Here is a 24,894-nt window from a genome sequence, read left to right on the forward strand (position 1 = left end):
AAATTCTTTTAACAAACATGAGAATAAATGTTCAACATCTTTATTTCTAAAAATATTTCATTCAACAAACCCTCCTAAATAATAGGAAATTAATTAATTAATTAATTAATTAATTACAGTAATCTATTATGAAAATATAGAATAATCAGAAGATAATTGAAGAGGGGCCATCATTTGCTACTCCATATACATCAAACAAAGACTCCTATGTCATGCAAAGAAGTAGCTGCAATGTTAATTACAAACAAATACATTTATTGAAGAGAAAGATATTATACCATGCTTCCAATTGAGTTTATAAATTAAAAATATTACTACATCTTAAAACATACATATATTCACTATTTTATTTATGTATATGAAAAAGTAATATTAGATATTAAAATAATTTCCTTTTATAAAACATTACAAGTATACAAATTTGTTTTTTCCTTAAAATAAAAAAATTATAACTTTGTTGTAGATGTAACAACTTATATATTTTTTTAATCTTTGTATTTAATTGTAAAAATAAATTATGATAACCTTCTATAAATAGAGAATAAAAAGTACTTTTACTGTGTAAGGAATATTCAATTCACTATCAGAAATTAATTTTATTTGTATTTGTGATGAATAATAAATATTATAAATTTTTGTAGTGAATTATTATCTATTTAATTATTATTATTGATTAGTAGAAACACAGCAATGCATGTGAGTTCACTTGTTTGTATTATAATAAAAAGTTAATTATATTATAAAATAACTTTTATAAAATTAATATTATAAAATAAATAATTTTTATATATATTTTTATTATTAATGGTATAGGTAATTATAATGAATTATATTATGTATTACACACTACATTATTTTACGAAAAGCGAGAAGGAAAGTTTGAAAGGAAGATACAGATACACATGTGTCCATAAACGGTATCGTTTAGCATATCCACGTCGTCGTTTTAGACTGTGTGGAATCGTAGACATCAATCAATCAAAATATATAATTTCCATTTTATAATTATTTATTTTTATTTTTCTACCTTTCTCGTATTCTCTTCTTCTTCTTTTCTCTCTCATCCTCTCTAAAATTTTTCTCCCAAATTTTCTTTCAACAAAATCTCACCGTTTCGCGTGAGTGAAGCGCAACACCCTCTTCACCCAACCCTTTCTCTCTCTTCTCGCGATTTCTCTGTCTTTCACTTTCTCTCTCATCTCGCTATTCCTTCGCACAAAATCTCTGGATTTCCGTAGTTTCCAGAGCGATCGCTCGATCTGTAACGCGAAGAAGAACCCTTTCCCTTTCTGTAGCCGATCATTGGGAACGTGCGTAACCGAGCCCTAAAATCCCCTTTTACTACCTCGCCGAAGGCGGATTGGAGGAGGAGATCTGCGATGTCGTTCTTGATCTAGGGTTTCCCCCTTCAGTGGTGGTTCCAAATCTAGGGTTTCGAAGACGAGGCGTGGGAATTCGGTTTCGAATTGATGTTTCTTTTCAGGGGCGAAGCTGGGATCGACACGGAAGATGGAGGATTATGCATGGGTGTGGTGGTGACCAGTGGAAACACAATCGGCACATGTGGCCTGTACCTGCTAACGCGACCACTGTAGCCATCGATTCTTCACCGTCTCAATTTATATGCAAAGTATATATATAAATATATATATATAAATCTAAACCGTTATTAGTTTTTCACTGTGTTTTCGATCAATTTCCTCTCCAGGTCCTTTTTGATTGTTTGGATTATGTCAAAATTTTTTAATTAAAAAAGTGTAGTTGTGATTTTAATTGAAAAAGCTCGGTAATCTCCTTTGTGATCGTGTTTTGTCTGGTTTGACCTAATTTTTTAGTTTTGTTACTAAAAAGTTTTTAATCGGTTGTGTCCTCGTTGTTTTCGATCTTAGTCTTGATGAGTTGTGGGTTTTTATTGATTTGTTTTCTTTTTTTTTTTTATACTAGAGAATACATGTGTGTGTGAAAGATTGAGATTAGGAAGCTGTTGTTGGGCTCTTGCCAAGCTGTTACTGATTTGGGGAAAATGTTATCTTTCTCTTCCTGATCTTTATTTTTATTTTTTCAAAGCTTGCTGTCTACCTGTATTTTAATGGTTTTATTTATTGTTTGCTACATTATTTTTAATTACTGGTATTTTGGGTTGAAATCTACAGGATGGTTCTGCCTTTATGGAATTCACTGCTCTACTATGTTATTGAATGTATTAATATATTAATAATAACATTTGAGTGACAAAAGTTATATTGAATTCTTCTTTGTAAATCCTGAGTGTAAATTGTATTCATAATGGTATCTGATTCTAAATTTCTCCATATATATGATTGTGGCAAATTCCTATTTTTGATCCTCTTGTGGGTTGTAATTGTTGCTGTCTGCATTTGATAACCAAATCCTTGTTGTGTTATCTGATATTGTTATGCATTGAGATTCTTTCTTCTCTTAATTTTATTTGCATCTACGTTCATAATATATTTCTATAAATAACCATTGTCTTTTGCTTGAATATTTGTAGATTTTGGTTATTTAATCACTGTACATAATCATTGTAGGATGGACGCAAGATTCGCGCCGGTGATTGTGCACTCTTCAAGCCACCTAGGGACTCCCCTCCTTTTATTGGAATAATTCGCAAGTTATCTTATGATAAACAAGAAAGTCCAAGTTTAGAAGTACATTGGCTTTACCGACCTGCTGATTTAAAACTCGCTAAAGGAATTGTGCTGGAAGCTGCACCGAACGAAGTTTTTTACTCCTTTCACAAGGATGAAACACCTGCTGCATCATTACTCCATCCGTGTAAAGTCGCATTTCTTCGTAAAGGTGTTGAACTTCCTTCAGGGATATCCGCATTTGTCTGTCGACGAGTTTATGACATTGAGAACAACTGTTTATGGTGGCTAACTGATAAGGACTACCTTAATGTTAGTTTTCTTATAAATATCGTTTTGTCATAATTTTGTATATAATGATTTATTTATACATTTTTGGTCTGTTGATGAATTCAGGAACAACAGGAAGAAGTTAACCAGCTATTAGACAAGACAAAACTAGAAATGCATGGGGCTGTGCAGTCAGGAGGCCGTTCTCCAAAACCCTTGAATGGTCCAGCATCAACACAGTCTTTGAAATCTGGTTCTGACAATATACAAAATAGTTCTTCGTTTGGTGCACAGGGTAAGGGTAAAAAGAGAGAGCGGGGTGATCAGGGTTCTGATTCATCTAAAAAGGAGCGGTTATTTAAGATAGAAGATGGAGATTCTGGTCAGTTTAGACCGGAGAGCATGTTAAAGTCCGAGATTGCTAAAATAACTGATAAAGGTGGGCTTGTGGACTTTGAAGGAGTTGAAAAACTGGTACAGCTTATGCAGCCTGACAGTGCTGATAAAAAGATTGATTTACCTGGGCGGATAATGCTTGTTGATGTAATTGCACTTACAGACCGGTACGACTGTCTGGGCTGGTTTGTACAGCTTAGGGGTTTACCTGTATTGGATGAATGGCTGCAGGAGGTCCATAAGGGAAAAATTGGTGATGGAAATCCCAAAGAAAGTGACAAGTCTGTTGATGATTTTTTGTTAGCTTTACTGCGTGCATTGGATAAGCTTCCTGTGAACCTTCATGCACTGCAGACCTGTAATGTTGGTAAGTCTGTCAATCATTTACGCACGCACAAGAATGCTGAAATTCAGAGGAAAGCCCGGAGTTTAGTGGACACATGGAAGAGGCGTGTGGAAGCTGAAATGAACATGAATGATTCAAAGTCTGGTTCAAACCGTGCTGTTTCTTGGCCAGCAAAGCCAGCAAACTCGGAGTCTCCTCATGTTGGAAATAGGAAAACAGGCGGATCCTCTGATAACGTTGTGAAGAGCTCCGCAATTCAACCCTCATTATCTAAAAGTTCCCAATCTAAGTTAAGTTCTGGAGAAGCTTTGTCGAAGTCTTCATCTCCTGCCTCTACTAAATCATCGACTACCCCAGCAGGCGTGAACTCAAAAGATCAAAACAGTAAATTCTTTGTTGCTGCAACGTCAGATCTACCTCTGACACCTATCAAAGAGGAGAGGAGCAGCAGTTCTAGTCAATCTCAAAATAACAGTATAACTTGTTCTAGTGAACATGCTAAGACTATTGGTTCTTGCAGGGAAGATGCAAAGAGCTCTACTGCAGTGTCAATGAGTGGAAGTAAAATTCATGGTTGTACATCTCGAACTCGCAAGTCAAGCAATGGCGTACATGGGGGGGCTGGTACCGCGGTAGGTCAAAAGGAGCACAACTCTGCAAAACACGCAACCAGAAATTCACCTTCTGAGAAAGTATCACCAACTCGAGCATCCCATGAAAAATCAATTGACCAGGCCCTTGCCGATCAAGGGAATAACCAGCGACTGATTCTTAGGTTGCCAAACACCGGTCGCAGTCCTTCAAGGGGAGCTAGCGGGGGCTCTTTTGAAGAACCAGCTACAACGAGCAGCAAAGCTTCATCTCCTGCTGACCGGAATGATAATCAGGACAGAAGAGTGAAAACTAAGGCCGAGTGTTTACTGACCCATGTGTCAAATATGATGAATGAGGCTTGTGATGCTAATGATGCTTTGATTGGTGATGAAGGTAAGGGTACTCCAATAGTTGATGAGCGAAGCAGGGCAAATGAAGATAGTGATAAGGTATTAGAAACATCAAAGCCAACTAGTTTGCCATCTGGGTTTGTTTCCAGATCAGGGCAGACTTATGATGCTTCTTTAAGCCCCATGAATGCGTTAGTTGAAAGCTGTGTAAAGTTTTCTGAAGCAAGTTCATCCGTTTCCCATGGAGACGATGGGATGAACCTACTAGCCACTGTGGCTGCTGGGGAAATATCCAGATCTGAAAATGCGTCACCTGTGGCATCCCCTGAGAGAAAGTCTCCTGCAGCAGATGAAATGTGCTCAGGCAATGATTTGAAGTTAAAGCATTCTGGTGAAGCAGCTGTTCGCACTCTTTCGGAGTTGAATGGTAGGGCTACAGGGGAGCATCCTTTGAATACAGTTGATTCATTGCAGATAAAGAATGAGTTGAGGCATCCTGCCATGACTCTGTCACGTGATTTTTCAGGGGATGGTGAAACCATTTCATCCCATGACACTCATATAAATGTCTCCCCTACAAATTTGTCACAAAATGTTGAAGGTCCATGCTTACGGACCGAAACCAAAGAAGATACTTCTGTTACTATACTGACAGCAAAAAAGGAGAGTAATGCAGACGCTGAAGTTTCAGACTCTAAATTAATGCCAAGGGCCTCCTCCTTGGATGATGATCAGAAGGTTGATCACATGAGTGAGGAGATCATTGAGGATGAGAAAATGTTGGTTTCAAAACCTGTTACAAATGTTGAGTCAGAAAACGTATCTGGTGAAAAGCAGCCGGAGTTAACTTCAGGTGTGGTGGATAATGAGAACCAGATTAGTGTGGAGAAAGCAACAGGTACTGGAATACTAGTGCAAAAGGCCTCTCCAATTGCTGAAAACTGTGAGTCTGCATATTTAAAAAAGGAGTCACCTGCTTCTGGCAATGCTTTAATTGTACCCAAGGATGAAAGTGCCGATGACATGAAGTCAGTTGTGATTGAGCCTGATGTAAGACCTATCGAGCAGGATTCTTCTGCTCCAGATGATTCTAATGAATGTGCTGAAGTTAATATGGGCAGAAAAGAAACCATTGGTCAGTGTTCTGGTTCATCAGTTCAGCCAGATTTACAAGCAATGGCTAGGACAGAGAGTGAAGTGTCCAAATCATGTGAGCAAAAGCTTGATGCAAACCCGTCTGAAGTTTCAGGAGAGAGGCATGCATGCTCTACAGCTGGTGCTGATGCAGCTGTAAAACTTGACTTTGATTTAAATGAAGGCTTTCCTGTTGATGATGTAAGCCAAGGGGAGATTGCCAGACAGGATGATCCTATCACATCATCTGCAGTTCATGTTCCTTGCCCGTTGCCTTTTCCTATTTCGTCCATCTCTGGTGGCTTCCACCCTTCAATTACTGTTGCATCCGCTGCTAAAGGGCCGGTTGTTCCACCAGAAAACCCATTGAGGATCAAGGGGGAGCTTGGATGGAAAGGATCTGCCGCTACCAGTGCATTTCGACCAGCTGAACCTAGGAAAAATACTGAGATGCAGTCCTCTACTAATGATATTACTTCTGTTGATGTCACTTCTATCAAACAAAATCGCCCCCCCTTAGATTTTGACTTGAATGTGGCAGATGAGAGATGTTTTGAAGATGTTGGTTCACATGGTTCTTTAGATTCTGGACCGCATGATCGTAGTGTGGGTCTTGATCTCGATTTAAACAGAGTTGATGAGACTCCTGAAATTGGTACTTTCTCTATAAGCAAACTGGATATTCCTGCTTTACCAAGCAAGCCGTCATTGTCTAGTGGGTTGTCTAATGGTGGAAGTGTCTCAAGAGACTTTGACTTAAATAACGGGCCTGGCCTTGAAGAAGTTGGTAGTGAAGTCCCTATACGTAGTCAGCAGATGAAAAATTCTGTGCCGTTTCCAAGTGCTGTTCATAGCACGAGAACAAACAGTGCTGAATATGGAAATTATTCTGCATGGTTTCCTCCTGGCAATTCCTATTCTGCAATTACTGTCCCGCCACTTCTATCTGGTAGAGGGGAGCAGAGTTATGTTACTGGTGCCGGGGCACAACGAATAATGGGTCCAACAGGTAGCACACCTTTTGGTCCTGAAATCTACAGGGGATCAGTACTTTCATCCTCACCGGCTGTTGCTTATCCGTCCACTACAGCTTTTCCATATCCTGGATTTCCATTTGAAACCAATTTTCCATTATCCTCAAACTCCTTTTCTGGTTCAAATGCATTTATGGATTCGTCGAATGTGGGCGGGCTATGTTTTCCTACCATGCCTACACAGCCAGTGGGGCCTGGTGGTGTCGTTTCATCCACATATCCTCGTCCATATGTCATGAGTCTTCCAGGTGGTACTAGTAATGTGATACCTGACAGCAGAAAATGGGGAAGTCAAAGTCTGGATCTTAATTCAGGCCCTGGTGTAGCAGATACAGAACGGAGGGACGAAAGATTGCCCTCAGGATTGAGGCAAATGTCTGTCCCGAACCCACAACCCTCAATTGAGGACCACTTGAAGATGTTTCAGATGGCAGGGGCTGCTGCATTGAAAAGAAAAGAGCCTGATGGTGGTTGGGATGCTGAAAGATTCGGTTATAAGCAACACTCACGGCAATAGTGTCATGGTTCGTCAACACAAATGTTCAAGAGGTTAGCCACTTTTATGCCTTCTGTCCTCCTAATCCTTTTTTCTGCATTTTCTTGGCTGAAATTGGATGTTATTTCATGTTTCTGCGGCCCTATTAGCTCTATTAGCTCTCTTGGTCCATGAGTTTGCCTTGTATTTGGCGTTTTTAAATGTGCTATAATCTTTCATTTTGTATTTTTGAATCTTAGCATATTTTGTTAAAAAGAATAGTTCTCTATGCATGCGCCAAATATCTGTCTTTATTTGTTTGTTATACTGATGTATTTTTGCTATGCAATTTCCTTAATTTGTAATGTATTGAATTTGTATCTGTTCTGGTGCAGCTATTAAGGAAAATGTCTGATAAATTGGAGATACTTGAGTGTTGAGCCATGGACAAAGAGCAGAGATGGTACCCGTGCTGCTGATGTGCCGCTTCATTTCTGACTTGATAAAGCGATCCAGATCCTCTGATGCAGTTGTTTTGTATGAATCTGCTCCCAGATTGTCGCTTGCAGATAAGTTTTTCCTGTGTAGATATCTAACTGAAACAGCAGGTGTGATAATGCCGCCGCTTAGAATCAGAGAAATTGGCATCAAGTGTTTGACTGTGACTGTTCTGCGACAGCACCGACCCCAATCCATTCTCGAGCATTTGGAAGGAGAGGATTGGATGTATGAACTGGCTAGGCTTGAGGCCAGTTTGTCTTTAAATCATTTTTTTTCCAACTTTTGTTACATATATAGTTATTGCTGTAGTCTTGACTTTCGAATTTTGTCACTTTCACATTCTGGTTATTGATATATGCACAGGTTAGCCACCATGGCCTATGTGTCTCTTCCCTCTATTTGTTATCGCCCTGCACTTGCGTCGTTTTCTTTTTTTGGTATCATATCTAGAATTTGTTTATAGAGTTTCTTTGAATTCTTCCTTTTATTGTATGGGCAATGCCTTGATGTTCTTAGCTGCAACATAAATTCGTGATTCGTTAACTCTTGTTACAGTAGTTATCCTTGAAAAAAATGAATTGCACAACTAAGTCAGCACAGCCAGGCATCATATATGCCTACAGAAGATATGATTCATTCGCCCTCCTTCCAGCAAGAATTTCTCGTTTGCCAAGTGTACAATTCTTTTATCTTAGTCGCTTAGTTATTTAAAATTAAGTGTTTATGTTATGAACACAAGTGCTCTCTGGACCGTAGGAAATACGAAACCAGTTTTAGTGGCATACCTTGTTGCTGTAAGAAAGTTGTTGTAAAAGCTAAAGCTCAAATAGTTCATCGTGATTTTGGATGTTGTTCATACAATTCGACATTTCAGTGCATTGGGTCAACAATTTGGTTGAAAATTTTAGAGTCAGTTTCAATATGTTTGGTATGAGCACTTGTTTGTCAGAATTTGGAAATAGTGATATAATCAGTAACTTACTTTTGAGTAACCAATCTCGAATAAGAGTGATGAGTTAAGGGATTGGATTAATTTCTTTGTTTTGAATTAGCAACAAGTTGGTGAGCATTGTGTACAATTATTCTGATCTTGCTTGGCTACTGGAAAATCGATAACTTTCAGTTCATTCTTACTCAATAGCTATTAGTTGTATTACTATTATTAACGTGAGATAAAGTTCACATTAAATGCTGCCTCAAGCCTCGTACCATACTCTTTTTAAGGAAAGCTTTTGACTTCTGACTACTTCTGCGATGTCACCATCCACTGAGTGGGAAAGGAAACTTCAATTTTGTGTACTTACTCTGCTTTCAAATTAAAATCTCTTCTCTGTTTCTCTGAAAAATGATACCTTAATTCAATTCTCTCAAAAAACAAGAAAGATGAAGGTTCTTCTGTTTGTTTACTCTCACAACTAAGCTCTAAAGATCTTAATATCATTTCAAATTCTCACCATACGTGTTTGTTTTAATTACTTTTTGACCAAATTAATTTTTTACCATGGAATAAGGAAAAAGTGTTTATGTAAATAATTAAAGTCTTATATTTTCTGTGAGGGGTGTGTTTGTTTTTTGTTCTAAGAGTGTGAGAATTGATTTTTTTTTCTTGCTATAGAACAAATTGAATGTTATTATAACTTCTTTTTTAATGAAAACACAGTTTTGGAGAGTTTAAGCTTGTTTAGTGATCCCATTCTATATTGAACACAAATATTTTTTATCCTTGTAAATAATGTTATCATTTATCTGTGGTCTTGATTGCTGACATTTATTCTGCAAATATCGATAAATCTTTTATTTCTAATCAGAAACTGATAAAAGGAAACATTTAAGCTATATCTTCATGCATGATGTGTTTTAGTGAAGAAATTACGTTCGTTGATTTAAATCAATGGACCAACAGTAACTCTCATCTTCAACGTCAATTCAACGCGTTCTCACGAAATTATTTTTTACAACTGTATTATTATACAATGCATTTAATAAATTGTACGATTGTATACCAATTTTCTACAACTCCGATGAATACGCTCACAAGAGAATAAACCTTCGTACTATTATTCCATCGAATAATTACATAATTATGATGATTTAACTTTTATAAAAAAAATTGTAAAAATTATACTAAATTATACTTACAAATATATGTAACTTTTATTTATTTTAGGTAACCGTGATTCTAAAAATAAAATCCCTTTGGTCTTTTATACTTGACTTAAATACCTTTTTTTTCCTAATTTTTGTAGTGTTAGTTGTGGATGTTCTTCATTTTGACAGAATGTTTAAAATGGTCCTCATTTTCACAGTCCATGTTTTATTTAGTCCTTGTCTGTAACGCCGTTTAAATCATTAACGGAACATTCTACATGTGGCACAATTTGTATTAGGGTGTGTTACTGTACATGTGGCTAATTAACAATTAACGTTAATTTTTCAATTTAGGGAAAATTTTGCAATTAGAGAAATCTCTTTATCTTCGTCTTTCTTGAGCTCGGATTTGCATAGGAAACAACTAATACTGACCATTTCATCATTGGATTGCAGTTGCGCTCTTCATTTCAATTTTCCAATTAATCATCATCAATGAGGTAAGTGAGTTTAGGGTTTTCTGGGTTGTAATTGCTCGTGGGTTAGGGTTTTCGTAATTCTATCTTGGAGTTTATTTGTCATTCAATGGTTGTGATTCTGCATGGTTTCTAAATTACCTACTAAGACTACACCAGATGCCTACACTGCTGAGAATGCACAAACTGCTGAGAATGCACCAACTGCTAAAACTCAAACAACTCAATCACAAAGGAATGAAGTGGAGAGTCAAGCAGCACCACTACCAACACCAGAAGAACCATCTCAGCAGTTTAGGATGAAATTACAAATTAGGAGGAGGTCATGATAGCAGCTACAAACGTCTTAGTTATTTTTTGGAATTTCTGATGTAGAATCCATTATTGATGTACTGCATTTTGACTTTCCTTAAACTTTGTTCAGTTTCACTTTTGCCAAACATTGATGTAGTGCATTTTGATGAGGATGAATTAACGTTATGAATTTAACTTCTTCCAGACTTAGATCAATTTATTTTTTTCTAAGCTTATATCAATATCACTTACTTCAGATTAAACTAATATCAACATAATCAAACTAATTTATTTTTTCATTTAACAATAGTACAAAATAGATTGGACTTTAAAAGATTACACACAATAAAAGTACGAATAATACAATAACAACACAAGAACCTTATTACTAATTGTAGCTTCTTCTCAGCAACCTTTAATGACTTCTCCAAATCATTAATCGCCTCATTTGTGTCATGATGATATCCTTTTCATCAACACCACCATTTGAAAAAGTTGCAGCCCACATTATTGGAACCACCACTCTGTAAATCAATAAACCAAAAATTAAAACCAATCTATTATTAACACAAAAATAAAAACAGATTGTACCCAAAATTTTCTACCAATATTCTTTGGAGTTCTTGCCATCCTCAAAGCTGCCATCTCTCCGCAGCTACAACTAGGGGTTAATCCATTTCTCGTTGAACCACCAACAGTGCACGAAGATTGGGACCGTAACATACCTATATAATGGGATTGTTGGAAGAAGAAAATTGCAGCAACACCAATTGGGAATGGAGGAACAAGATTGCCAAAACTCACAAACTGCCCAAACATTCCTTACCAAAACCCTAGCTCACTTATTTATCCTCACCTGTACAGTACACGTAACACACCCTAATACAAACCGTGTCAGCTGTACAATGCTCCGTTAATGATTTAAACGGCATTACAGAAAAAGACCAAATAAAACACGAATTGCGAAGATGAGGACCATTTTAAACATTCTGTAAAAATGAGGACCATTTTAAACATTCTGTAAAAATGAGGACCATTTAAAACCTTCTGTCAAAATGAGGACCATCCGCAACAAACACTACGAAAATGAGGACCAAAAAGGTATTTAAGCCTTTATACTTTTATTCTTTACTTAATTCTCAATTAATTTATGTATGTCTTTTTCATTTTTATGTAAAAATAAAAATAATAAAACAGAAAATCTTATAAATTTTTCTTTAAGTAAATTTCTCTATTATATTTATTGTTTTACCCGAAAGACCTTAAACCATACAAAAGATGAAAGGAGTATTTTTCTTTTATTCATCTTTTTTCCTTTTTCTAACCAATAACAAAGTTTAAACAAAGCTCAAATGCTTTATGTATTATCTACACTACTCAATTTTCTCCCATCACCATGCTAACTTGAGCAAGTTTATTTCATCACTCCTTTTATTTTAGAAAAATAATTTTTTAACAATTAAATTTTGATAATTATGTTTTATAATGTCAGATGATATTTTCTAAGTGACTTTCTAATTTTTTAATTTTAATTTTTTTATATTTAAAAATTACTTAAAAAATGTTATTCTAAATTATAAGAAGAAGAAATTATAAAATTTAGTCGTTATATTTTATCTATATTTATCACTATTCACTTTTTACACAAATTTGATGTGTAATAACACTAATAACTAGTGATTGAATTTTCACCAACCATGTTCCACAAAAGACGGGTCAAACTCTTGATCCACCACCTCTGTCACATGACCTTACATTACACTGATCCATGACCATATTCACTCTCCACCAACAACACAACCTCAGCTGCAAAAAGAGTGTAACAATTGTGGCGCAAAATTAGGGTTTGTGTCAATGAAAAATGGTCCACACCTCCAACACGATCACATGCACTGCTTAACTTCTACCTTGACATCTGTCACATTCCACCCTTCATGTTATCTTCTGACAAAAATAAAAGTACCACTTTTCATTGCATGCCATGCTTTCTCTTTCACAAGTATTGTGCTCTTCCACAAACACTTCTTAAAATTCTAACAAATAAAATAAAAAGAATAATATTTTGAATACTAAATTTTGACAACTTTCTCTTATAACATGATGTATTATCTTTTAAGTGGTTTTAAATGATTGAAAATAAAAAAGATAAAAAATAAAAAATCACTTAAAAAATGATACCTAAAATTATAAAAGAAAGTTGTCAAAATTTAGTAGTTAAAAGATCATTTTCCATAAGATAAACTACTTTTCTAATACCTTACTTTCCTGCACCATCCTTATCAGGGACACCATCAACTCTCATCAAATTTTCTAATACTTACTTGTTTCACACCAAAAATTTTGTTTCTCATGTCAAAAATGAAAAAATCATACCACTAATTAACACTGGTCAATTTATTTCCATACACAGACTCATCATAGTTAATAAATTCTATAAATGACAGTAAAAATATTCTTTTACCCCATATAATAATATCCCAGTTTAAAATCCAGAAGGAAACATCTATTGAGTAATTAATGAATTTTAACACATTAATATATCACCAGTCAATTCTATATATGTTTAACGTTTTTTTATACTTTTGTTCAATTAGAATTAATCTTACAAAAATGATTTTTAAAGTAATTAATTATTCAAAACGATCTTGATGTATATATGACAATAAAAAATTAATGACAATTAATATAATTCTTTGCGTAATTAAATTATTTTTTAATACAGCATAAAAAAATATGGCTGTTAGACAATAAAATAGTAAATTTTTGGAGGAAAACTAATATATGGTGTCCAAAAAAAATAATTTTGTAAATATTTCTATTTCTATCTTGGTTTTTCCAGATCAGTAGAGTGTGTAAAAATGGTATAGCATAAAAAAACATTCTCGTAACCTAAGTTTCACCATTGCAGTTACATCACAACCTTATTTTTTTCTGTCATATCGTAACAGTCACAACTACACAAAGTTTATAACACCAAAATTTTCTCTGATTATTATTATTATTATCATTATTATGGTTATGATGATTTTGATTCTGGTGTCTCATGCTTTTCTTCTCTCACATTGAACCACACCAGACCCCACAATTTTCTCCCCTTTCTCTCTCTGTGTGTAAAGTGTCAGAGGGATGTTGGAGAAAACCATGAAGACATCTAGTACGATGTTTCAGGACAAGCATCATCATAATAATCATATCAAAAGAGAGAAATTTCTGGGTCTGACCTTAGGCAAGGGTGTGCCTTTTGTCTTGTCCTCTCTCTTAATGGCTTCAATTTTCTGTCTCTTCTTCCTCCACAATCCCAACCCTTCCACCTTCATGCCCCAACAAGGCCATGACCTCTTTGAAAATCATTCACAAAACCAACAACATGATGCCATCATCACAACACAGTCATCATCATCATCATCATCATCATCATCATCATCCCAACCACCAATGGGTATATCCCAAACATGATCCCACTCACCATCATAATCATGTTCAGGTTTCAAAAAAGGGTCCACAACCATGATTTCGTCCCGCCATTATAGAGTTCTTATGCCCCACAACTGTAACCTCTTAAAAGTTTTCATTTTTCTTAAAATTTTGGTTAAAATCAAACAATGGGACGAAATTGGTGTAATTTAAAACCTTGATCATGATCATGGATTTTGATCGCCACCCTTTTGTCTGTTAACTTGATTTTATGGGTCTGAGTTTATGACATTACATAAATTTGTGTTCTTTATTTTTTGGGGCAGAACAGAAACCATGTGACCTTTCTAAGGGTCATTGGGTGCAGGCATTGGGAGGGTCATCAAGCTATTACACCAATTCAAGTTGCCCTACAATCCCTGATAGCAAAAACTGTTTCAGACATGGCAGAAAGGACTCTGATTTTCTGAATTGGAGATGGAAACCTGATGAATGTGAGCTTCCAAGGTTTGATCCCAAAACCTTCTTTCAGATTGTTCATGGCAAAACAATGGCTTTCATTGGTGACTCTGTGTCTCGAAACCACGTGGAATCGCTTCTCTGCCTCTTGTCACAGGTTAGTGTCTAATAGTAATTAATTACAGAAAATTCTGTTCTATTTGCTGAAATTTAAGACTTTTTTGGTGTTGTTATTGATAATTTTGCCCAACTATTAGGAAGCTTTTCTTATAAAGAATTAGTATTAATTGGATAATTAATATATTTTTTTATCATTAATAAATTTATTAATTTGTTTTCTTTAATTTTGATTTATGAATTTTCTTATCAATTACTAAATGAATTATGTTTTTAGTAGTCATTTTACATATCTATAATCTATAACTATATATAAAGGGGATTCCTCTTTTGTGTCCACATTTCATAATTCCAACTTTACCCTTTATAATTTAATTATTTATTAAATTTTTAAAATTTAACGGTTACTTTTACAAGTTTTTATAAAATTATTTACTTATCTCCTTTTTCTTTTTTTCTCTTACTATTCATCAACAGTTATTTTTCTCTTATTTTCTCCGTACATTTTATTTTATTTTTTATAAATATACTTTTATTTTGTTATTTTGTTTATTAAATTAATAACATTACAATATCATCAATTATTAATATAATTCAAAAAATGCGTACACACAGGCGCGATAGCGCCTGTGTTTACACTAGTAATATATAAAGGGGATTTCTTTTTGTGTCCACATTTTAAAATACCAATTTTACCCTTTAAATATAATAATTTATTAAATTTTAAAAAATTGACCGTTATTTTTACCAACTTTATATAAAATCGGCTATTTCTGCTTTTTCTCTTATTCTATTTATCTATGGTTATTCTTTCATCTGTTCTGATATATTTCACTTTATTTTTAATAAATATAATTTTACTTTATATATTAACTTAATAATATTACAATATTATCACCTACTAAATATAATATCACACATATTTAAAAAATGCATACACACAAGTACAATAGTTTATTTGAATGATTATTATTATTATTAAATGATAATTATTGCTAATACATTAAAAATGAATATATATTTATCACATTAACTTAAATAATTGATTTAAATTATAACTTGAACCTTTAACTTTTATTCTATATCCAAGTAAACAAAACTAAATTGTATGATTGAATTTGAAGTTATATCAGTTCCATTACTTAGTGAATGGTTCCTTTTTACACGTTGAGTAGCATAATTCTTTGCTTCCATACAAAGGAGAATGTGATTCTTGTAAACTAAATTAGAGGGAAGATCAAAATATGCTTCACTTAGAAAAAATTACTATAATTGAAAACCTTTTTTTTACACTACTATAGGTCGACCAAACTTTTCAAAAAAGGACTATTTTAAAAATTAACTTAGAAAAAGAATGTTATTTTCTACAAAATATTATAATATTATCATACTATGGGAAAAATAAATTCCTAAACTCTCTCCTTAAATTGAGACTAATAATTAAACTAGACTATTTTCATCTGAATTGATGTACGTGATTGATGGTGTAGAAAATAATGTATTTGAAAGGATTTTTAAGTAATTTTCTGTCATTGTACCTTGATGTCATTTTATGAGACTTACATGAAATTATTTTACCTCCTAGTATTTTTGTTTTTCAAACTCATTTATTTTCATTTTAATTCTTAATATGTTTCACCATTTTTCCTGCATTTATGTTGTTGTAAATCATTTTACTCACTTTTGCTTGTTTAATGGTTAGTTTTATCATACATGTTAATTCAATCACTTTACTTTTTTAACTTTCGTTTTCCACTAAATTTGCTAGTTTTGAATATATTGAATTTTTTTTTTTTTTACTTCTTTGTAGTTGTTGTTGGTATATTTTGAAAAGAGAAAATTTCACACTTATATAGTACATTTTCATACTTGCAATTAATAACTTTCACACTACTATTTCTGATATAGTCTGAATGTTCTTTAATTAGCAAAAAATTGCATTTTTTCCCAATTGTTTTATATCTTCAAATCTACATGAACATTTATAATAGCATATAAAAAAAACTACACCTTTATCAGAAATAATATTTTTTACTGTTACTGTTTTTTTTTTTTTTAATTTGAAAAGTCAATCACATAATGTTATGTCAATATCAGTAGCATGACATCAATAGTTGAAAACAGAAATTGCATATTCTTCCCATGACGTGTTTGATATGAAGAAAGAAATCCTAGTTAATCTATAAAGAAGCATCTACATTGAAACTTATTTAGTGATAAATATAATTTTTATTTATAGTAATAATTATTTTAATAAATATCAAAAGTTGATTAATTGTTTTTTATTTTATAAATTAACATTAAAAATTCGTTATTATAATACTAAAATTAATTATTATTTAAGTATTTTTTTATAAAAAAATCGAAAGATCAAAAGTGTGATTATTCTAAGTACAATGATATTTTATTTTTTATTTTAATATTTTACTTTTTGAACGTGATTTAATATAAATTATCGATTAATGTATTATTATTTTTTTAAATTAATTATTCATGTTAAATCAGGAATAAAAATTGAAAATAAGAAAAAAAAAATCACTATAATTTGATTTTCATTTTGTATTTTCTGATATAATTTAGCGTAAAATATTGATTGATATATCAGTATCTTTTTTCTCTCAAAATGACCAGCATTAAATCACATATTCTACTACGAAATAGAATTCTGGAGGTCAAAATATTATTCTCCGTATGATAAAAAATAGAGAGTGAAAAGAATAATTTTTCTTAGAGGTGTGACAATTTTGTTGAAAACCTTGCAGAGTGAAGTTCCAAAGGACATGTACAAGGACTCAGAAGACAGGTTCCGGAAATGGTATTTCCCGATCCACAACTTCACGCTGATGATGTTGTGGAGCAGGTTCCTGGTGGAAGGCGAGGAGAGAATGGCGAACGGCACAGGCACCAGCGTGTTCGACATGCAGCTGGACAAGGTAGACAGTGACTGGGCCAAAGAGCTTCCCAACTTAGACTACGCAGTGATCTCTGACGGACACTGGTTTTTCCGAGGGATGCGTCTGCACGAAGCTGGAAAACAAGTAGGCTGCGTCTACTGCAACGAACCCAACGTCACGGCCTACAACGTCGACTTCCCCCTCAGAAAAGCGCTGAGAACAGCGTTCAGGCATATCAGTGGGTGCAGGGAGTGCAGAAGAAGAGGGATGGTGACGGTGATGAGGAGTTTTGCGGCGGCGCACTTTGAGAACGGGTTTTGGAACACCGGAGGGTACTGTAACAGGACGGGGCCGAGGAGTGAGAGCGAGGTGGATTTTGGGGCGTTTGATTGGCAATTGAGGAATGTTCAGATGGAGGAGTTTGAGAGAGCGAGGAGCGAAGGTGGTGGTAGGTTTGAGGTTGTGGATGTTGCGAGAGCCATGCTAATGAGACCTGACGGTCACCCTGGGGAGCATTGGGGGAACAAGTGGATGAAGGGTTACAATGATTGCACTCACTGGTGCATGCCTGGGCCTGTTGATATGTGGAGTGAGTTGTTGCTTGCTGTCATCAAAAAAGTTTCAGCTTCTCATCATCTTCATCAGATTTAGTTACCATATTTTTCATCATCACAGATGCATACACAGATCATAGATTTTGTTAGTGTCATTAATTATACTTATCAGCACTAGTTCTGAAATGTGGTTCCAGTTGCAGCGATTTGTATGTGGGTGCTAGCTGTAGTTAAGGATTGTGAGTGACCATAACAGAGGGTATAGAGTGGGCCAATTTCTGTGTAAGACAGTGTATCATTTTTATTTTTTTTTTAATTTTTGAAATAAATATTTTATATGCTTTTATGAGTACAAAAAATTCAAGATTCATGAGTTTAAAATTTAAGAAATAATTGTAAAAAAGGAAAAGACGGAAACAATAAACATTTTATTGGCAGAATTAAGTCTTTTTTTTTTCTCTGTTTTTTTTTTTATACGATTCAGCCATAGTGGCACAGTTTCACGCATTCAAACCTAACGCAAACGTAATCGCAACGTTCTACTCCAAAACCCTTACTCTCTCATTCCTCAGTAAGACGCACGTTATAAAGAAGTTCTTTCTCTTCTTCTTGTTCTTGATATCGTTCTTCTTCTTGGATTTGCAATCTGTGGTTAGCGTGCGTGAGTTTGGGAGAGAGATCGGAATTAGGTGAAGTGGAATCGGAGAGTGTTTCAATGGCGGAAGGATTCGCGATCGAACTGTACTTGGATCCGGCGTTGGAGAATCAGGTGCTGAAGGCGTGGAACATTCTCGCGCGCCGACAAATCACCACTCACCTCATCGAGATGGAGTCGCGCCCTCACATAACGCTCTTCTCCGCCCCCTTTCTAGAACCTTCCAAGCTCGAATCGCTTCTCAGAACCTTCGCATCCAAGCACGATCCTCTCTTTCTCTCCTTCTCCTCCGTCGGCACCTTCCCCAACCACGCCGACAACCTCCTCTTCCTGGCGCCCACGCCCTCCCTCTCCCTCCTCCAATTCCAGTCCCACCTCTGCGACGCCATCAGAAAAGAAGGTATTGAGATCTCCGACGACTTCGCCTTCAATTCCTGGATACCTTACTGCTCGGTTGCACACCATGTCCCCAAAAACAGAATGCCCGAGGCTTTCTCTCTTTTGCGGGAACTCAAACTGCCGGTTTCCGGTTACGCTACGGAAATCGCACTCGTGCAGTTCTCTCCGGTTCGTGAACTCTTCTCCTTTGTGCTCAGCAACAATGTAGATTCCTGAACTCTTTTCTTTAACACTAGATTGTAGTTTCTGGGTGAAACAAGTTTCTCCATTATACTAGAATAACCTGATGCTTTACTTTGTGTGTATAAATTTTTTCATATAATTTTTTTCTAAATTTTTTGCTGGTTTTATTGTTTTTCTCTAATTGAAGCTCATATGCTAAAACTCGTATAAACGTGTTCTTAGCTGAATTTTATAGGTTTAACTTAGCTTATGATTTACTTTATTCCTAACACACGACAATACTTTGAAGTTTGCCTGCGGAGGAGATGATAGACAAGAGAGAGATTCTAAAATTGTTGAGTTGCTTTAATTAGTGTGATTCGAGTTGGGGCTGGAAATAGGAAATAGTTAGGAGGTTGTTCTTGTAATTCTTGGAAAAAATAAAATTTAAACTTTAATTATTCATTTAGTTTTATAATTATATAATCTTTTCTTTTTACTTTCTGTACTCAAATATCATTTTCTTTAGTTTATGTTTGGTCAATGTTTTTAATGTTTTTTAGCTTCTACGGTTTAAATTTCTAAGAATTAAAAGGCATTAAAATTAACATGATAAACTAAGAGAGAGAATTTGTTCAATTATACAAATAAAATGAGTAATTAATCCAAGATCAGTAGGTGAAGTTGCAATTTGTCACTTAATTTCGTCAAAATTACAAAAACTATGAGACTTTTTGAGTGATAATTTAACACACGTACAGGTGATTAAAGTAATAATAACAATTAAGTTATAGATACCTATTTTTATTTTTTATTTTTCATTTAAGAATGCTTCATTCTATATTTCGAAGTCTCCTAACATCCAATTTAATAGATAAATTTAATTAAATAAAATATTGCATATTTTATAATACTTAAAGAGTACGAGATTTAAAACTTAAAGAGTAAGAGGTTTAAAGTAGTCATCCAAATATACAAAGAAAAAAGTAAAGGCACCACATAATGGTAGGACAAAAATTAAAAGTTAACATTTGTCCAAAAACTTGTTCACAGAGCAAAAGATTACAGATTAATAAAAATTATTCAAACATGAGCAAGAGATAAATATATATATATATATATATATATATATATATATATATATATATATATATTATTTTTTTTATAATCCAAGGTCTTATATGTTGTATTATTTTATGTCATGTTAGCAAACTCTAATGGAGAGGTCTTATAAGTTCAGGTTTTAAAATCGTGATCCTAATAATCCTGAGTATGATTTATGCAATGAACATGCTCTCACTAAAAGACGTTTATTCTATGATTTTTCTCATGTTCTGATTGGATAAACTCCTCCCAAACAATTATAGGATAATAAGGAAATAAGTAAGTAATGAATTGTGTTTTTCTTCTGCATGAGCTAAAATAATTTTATAATTAAGTTCATAAATTGATTTGAATGCGGAGAAGTTCAACTCAATTTTTTTTTATATTTTTTTATGAAAAGGTTTAAGGCATAAAAATTTGAGTTCTGTTTCTTTAGGCATTTGATTGTGTATACTTTTCACAAGAATACAGAGCTATGTATTTCTTTATTTGATGGTTTACTGTAAAGGATAGTCGTTGGAGTAGAGTACTTGGTTCGATTTAAAATTGTTTTGTTGCAATTAATTATTGTTAAACTAGCTTGTTGATAATGAAGTACAACATCTTAATTTGGGAGAATTGATATAAATGGAATCGATCTCCTTTGTTTTGTGGATGAAGTTAGGCAAAATGGTATAATTCAGAGGTTTTGTCTGTAAATTGAGATTAATGTGTCTATTCTGTTTGGTGTTGTGAGGCTCTAGGATGATAGGCACTTACTATTGGCTTATTGCAGTGATTTCTTGATCTTCAATTGGTTGATTTTATATTTACACTCGGTAGCTAAAGAGTTTCAAAATAGTTGAGCATCAATGGCGGTCAGATTTGCGTTCGTTTATGGGAATAGCTATTATATTAAAATTAAACTATTATATTTTAGTATTTTTTTATTAATATTTACGTTTTGTATTTATTGTAATAAAATAAATAACTTATATAATATTATTAAAATTAAAATACAAACTAAATTTTTTTTTTCTTTCAATCACACCAATCACATAATATAAATTTTTTACTCAAATTCATTTACAACCCTTAATCCAAAAACCTTGGTTCCTCCTTTCTCCCTCCTCGTTTCTCATCCTTTCCACTCACATTTTTAATCCAAACAAAGCATTAATGAAGGTCGGACTTTAATGAATCCTCATTTGAAAATTAATAGGACTCACATAAACAAATAAAACACTAAACTAGAGCTTAGTTTATCCGCTAATTTACTATAGGAATCCATGAAGATTTTACTCAGCTTGTTTCTCATTTGCCCAAAAGATAAACAAAAAAAAAAAACCAAATGGTATATCTAACTGCACAAGAAATATTCATCCTTATTGAAGACTAATGTTAGTGAACTAAGATAAACATGATCTACTTTACAACAGTTGGTTGAGCATAAAAGCCAAAAATTCCTTCAAAAAAAGCTTGTAAGGTGTCCAAGTAAATTACGTTAACTAATTGAATTATAGTGAATTCATGTATTCAAGTAACATTGGCCACGAATTCATATCCGGCGGGAAACATGCATCAATTAATATATATAGTATAGATCATCATACAGAACAGACCACATACGTCAAAAAGGATCAAAAACTATAAAATGGTATCACTCAGGCCTAGCAACTACTTCCATCCAATTTCAGTTTTTTTACCCAACCCAACTAATCAAACTATACCAAACAGATCAATCGCATAAGGCATTTTGCAGACACAAAAGAATGAAGAATCTAGTCAAACTAACCCTATAAACAAGGGAGCAACCAAGAGAAAAACACCACCATGTTCCATCCATCAAATTAATACTAAGATAAAAATAAACACATTCAGCACACGACAACACCATAACTGTGGCTGAACCTGTCCGTCATTTTCCGAAATGTCAAACATTACAACAAAACTGCAACCATGATCACAATTTAAAACCTCTATTCAGAGCATATTCAAAATTCTCAAGAGTAAATCCTCATACTACATTTCATATGTACCTCAACCTTTATTTCACAGCGTCTCAGCCCTACAATAATCTCTACCAAGTTCCCAAAGTCTTCCACCACATTTCTAACAATTCAGCATTCCACCTCAGACACATTACCAATCCATTTGAAACTCACCATCAACATTAATTTCCATATCAAACTATTCCTCAGAGAAAGAAAAATTAAAACTCACCAAAACCAAATCAACAAGGGAGCAAATAGCAGAGATAAATTCACAAAGTTCATCTATCGAATTTGGTGTTACCTAACACCATAAATCATTACAGCAAGAGAATTTCAGGAGGAACCAAAACCCTCCCAAGCCATTCTCAGTTCGAAACAATCAAACGCAGTTAATAATCTAATACAATATCACTAACTTAACATTAACAAACAAATAAAAAAAAAAACTAGCAACTGCGGTGTACTTAGGCATAACCTTAGGTCAGGATTCTACATTATTACCGAGCACAGAGGAGAAGAGTTCACGAACCGGAGAGAACTGCACGAGTGCGATTTCCGTAGCGTAACCGGAAACCGGCAGTTTGAGTTCCCGCAAAAGAGAGAAAGCCTCGGGCATTCTGTTTTTGGGGACATGGTGTGCAACCGAGCAGTAAGGTATCCAGGAATTGAAGGCGAAGTCGTCGGAGATCTCAATACCTTCTTTTCTGATGGCGTCGCAGAGGTGGGACTGGAATTGGAGGAGGGAGAGGGAGGGCGTGGGCGCCAGGAAGAGGAGGTTGTCGGCGTGGTTGGGGAAGGTGCCGACGGAGGAGAAGGAGAGAAAGAGAGGATCGTGCTTGGATGCGAAGGTTCTGAGAAGCGATTCGAGCTTGGAAGGTTCTAGAAAGGGGGCGGAGAAGAGCGTTATGTGAGGGCGCGACTCCATCTCGATGAGGTGAGTGGTGATTTGTCGGCGCGCGAGAATGTTCCACGCCTTCAGCACCTGATTCTCCAACGCCGGATCCAAGTACAGTTCGATCGCGAACCCTTCCGACATTGAAACGCTCTTCGATTCCGATTAACCTAACTCCGATCTCTCTCTCTCAAACTCACGCAGATCCCAGATTTCACCACAGATTGCAAATCCAATAAGAAAGAAGAAGAAGATAAGAAGAAAGAGGAATGGGATTTTTCTTTCTGACTCTTCACACCCTTCCACAGGTACTCAGATTTTTCTTATTCAATTATTTGTAGTGTTACTTGTTTTGCATTTTACACACACACAAAAAATTAAATATACATGCATAATATTAATATTTTTTTATAAATAGTGGATTAAATAAAAAAAATTATTTGCTAATATAAACTATTATGTAATTCTTTTTGAGTTTGGAATTATTGGGAATTTAAATGTAAGTCAAATTTTTACATTACAAATGAAAAAGTTTTTTCGTTCACGATTTGTGATGAACTTTTTTTTAATCGGTAAATTCGGTTGTTAAATTGTATTTTTAATTAGTTAAAACCTAGTAAAAAATTATAATCTCTTAATATTAATGTTCGATAATTAGTATATTTGATTTAATGTAATTATAATTATAATTTTATTTTTCATTGCTATGAATTTAATAATGTTCTTTTTGTGTTCTAAATTAAGGCTTAGATATTTTTTAATTTTAATTATATAGGATGGGTTTTCATGGATATAAATTTAACATACTTCCATGAATTAATTAAAAAAATTTCAATAATATTGTTCCATTTTTTGACGGGAACAAGACACATGTCTCTCATGCTTTGCAGATATGAGTTATGTTTACGATTAATGAAGGTATTTATTAGCATTCAATTATATGTCCAAGAATTAAAAGAAATTCATAAATGAAAATTATTTATACATTAAAATGTAATTAATAATATATATATATATATATTACATAAATACAGACGCTATTACGTCTGTGTGTATGATTTTGTAAAGATGCATTATATTATAGGTAATAATATTGTGATGTTAATAAGTTAATATATAAACTAAAATAATATTTATTAAAAATAGAATGAAATATATTAGAACAGATGATAGAATAATCATTGATAAATAAAGAAAAAAGGAAAGAATGAGAGATAGTTGATTTTAGAAAAAACCTGTAAAAATAACGGTCAATTTTTAAAAATTTGATAAATTATTATATTTAAAGGATAAAATTGATATTTTAAAATGTAGACAAAAAAGATGAATCCTCTTTATATATTGTTATATATATAAATATATATATATAAATATATATATATATATATATATATATATTCAATTTGAATATTAAGAAAGTCGCTAATGAAATGTGGAGAAAAGTTTGTTGATAGTTTCTTTTATACAAATTATAGTAACAAATTCTAAAATAATATTTTGTTCAATTAATAAATTATTAAGTTTAATAAAGTTTATTTTCTAAGTTTGTTTAATTAAAAGATACATGAGACTATAAATAAAATTCATAGGTCATTCAATTTCTAAGAACATTCTAAAATTCAAGGGCAGATTTTAGTTTGGCTATATGGTGTCATGACCCTTCCAAAAGTTTTAAATTTTTCTAAAAGTATATCTCCAAAATTT

The 24,894-nt window shown here is 33.7% G+C and overlaps 4 protein-coding genes across 6 annotated transcripts; 3 read left to right on the top strand and 1 right to left on the bottom strand.

The window, feature by feature from the left end:
* Positions 1-1,051: 1,051 nt before the first annotated feature.
* Positions 1,052-8,083, top strand: LOC114181292 (uncharacterized). Of its 2 annotated transcripts, none has more exons than XM_028067710.2 (4): positions 1,052-1,630; positions 2,550-2,921; positions 3,006-7,282; positions 7,604-8,083. In XM_028067710.2, the coding sequence occupies exons 1-3, from the start codon at positions 1,520-1,522 to the stop codon at positions 7,248-7,250; spliced, it is 4,728 nt and encodes a 1,575-aa protein (XP_027923511.1). In that variant the 5' UTR covers positions 1,052-1,519; the 3' UTR covers positions 7,251-7,282; positions 7,604-8,083. The 2 variants fall into 2 exon arrangements, with proteins under 2 accessions (XP_027923511.1, XP_027923512.1); XM_028067711.2 differs by having other exon boundaries at positions 1,052-1,591.
* A 5,546-nt stretch (positions 8,084-13,629) lies between these two features.
* On the top strand, positions 13,630-18,364 carry LOC114181309 (xyloglucan O-acetyltransferase 4). 2 transcript variants are annotated; one of them, XM_028067728.2, is made up of 3 exons: positions 13,630-14,006; positions 14,308-14,597; positions 17,320-18,364. In XM_028067728.2, exons 1-3 carry the CDS (start codon positions 13,694-13,696, stop codon positions 18,100-18,102), a joined length of 1,386 nt encoding a protein of 461 aa, XP_027923529.2. In that variant the 5' UTR covers positions 13,630-13,693; the 3' UTR covers positions 18,103-18,364. The 2 variants fall into 2 exon arrangements, with proteins under 2 accessions (XP_027923529.2, XP_085528818.1); XM_085672692.1 differs by having other exon boundaries at positions 13,771-14,006; positions 14,313-14,597.
* Positions 18,365-18,509: 145 nt separating this feature from the next.
* On the top strand, positions 18,510-19,370 carry LOC114181307 (uncharacterized). The gene has a single exon (XM_028067727.2). The coding sequence runs from the start codon at positions 18,721-18,723 to the stop codon at positions 19,273-19,275; it is 555 nt and encodes a 184-aa protein (XP_027923528.1). The 5' UTR covers positions 18,510-18,720; the 3' UTR covers positions 19,276-19,370.
* A 3,183-nt stretch (positions 19,371-22,553) lies between these two features.
* LOC114181181 (uncharacterized) lies at positions 22,554-23,527 on the bottom strand. The gene has a single exon (XM_028067541.2). It carries the CDS (start codon positions 23,332-23,334, stop codon positions 22,780-22,782), a length of 555 nt encoding a protein of 184 aa, XP_027923342.2. The 5' UTR covers positions 23,335-23,527; the 3' UTR covers positions 22,554-22,779.
* Between the last annotated feature and the right edge of the window lie 1,367 nt (positions 23,528-24,894).

The sequence above is a fragment of the Vigna unguiculata genome, chromosome 4 (assembly GCF_037176805.1).
Source record: "Vigna unguiculata cultivar grain cowpea cultivar isolate G323 ecotype 2 chromosome 4, ASM3717680v1, whole genome shotgun sequence".
Taxonomy (NCBI): Eukaryota; Viridiplantae; Streptophyta; class Magnoliopsida; order Fabales; family Fabaceae; genus Vigna; species Vigna unguiculata.

Excerpts from the sequence above, each read along its gene's own strand:
- LOC114181292 (XM_028067710.2), top strand. The coding sequence starts at position 1,520 with ATGCATGGGTGTGGTGGTGACCAGTGGAAACACAATCGGCACATGTGG. Across the intron at positions 1,631-2,549 it reads CGTCTCAATTTATATGCAAA|GATGGACGCAAGATTCGCGC; the intron begins GTATATATATAA and ends TAATCATTGTAG. Across the intron at positions 2,922-3,005 it reads CTGATAAGGACTACCTTAAT|GAACAACAGGAAGAAGTTAA; the intron begins GTTAGTTTTCTT and ends TGATGAATTCAG.
- LOC114181309 (XM_028067728.2), top strand. The coding sequence starts at position 13,694 with ATGTTGGAGAAAACCATGAAGACATCTAGTACGATGTTTCAGGACAAG. Across the intron at positions 14,007-14,307 it reads ATCATCCCAACCACCAATGG|AACAGAAACCATGTGACCTT; the intron begins GTATATCCCAAA and ends TTTTTGGGGCAG. Across the intron at positions 14,598-17,319 it reads TTCTCTGCCTCTTGTCACAG|AGTGAAGTTCCAAAGGACAT; the intron begins GTTAGTGTCTAA and ends AAAACCTTGCAG.
- LOC114181307 (XM_028067727.2), top strand. The coding sequence starts at position 18,721 with ATGGCGGAAGGATTCGCGATCGAACTGTACTTGGATCCGGCGTTGGAG.
- LOC114181181 (XM_028067541.2), bottom strand. The coding sequence starts at position 23,334 with ATGTCGGAAGGGTTCGCGATCGAACTGTACTTGGATCCGGCGTTGGAG.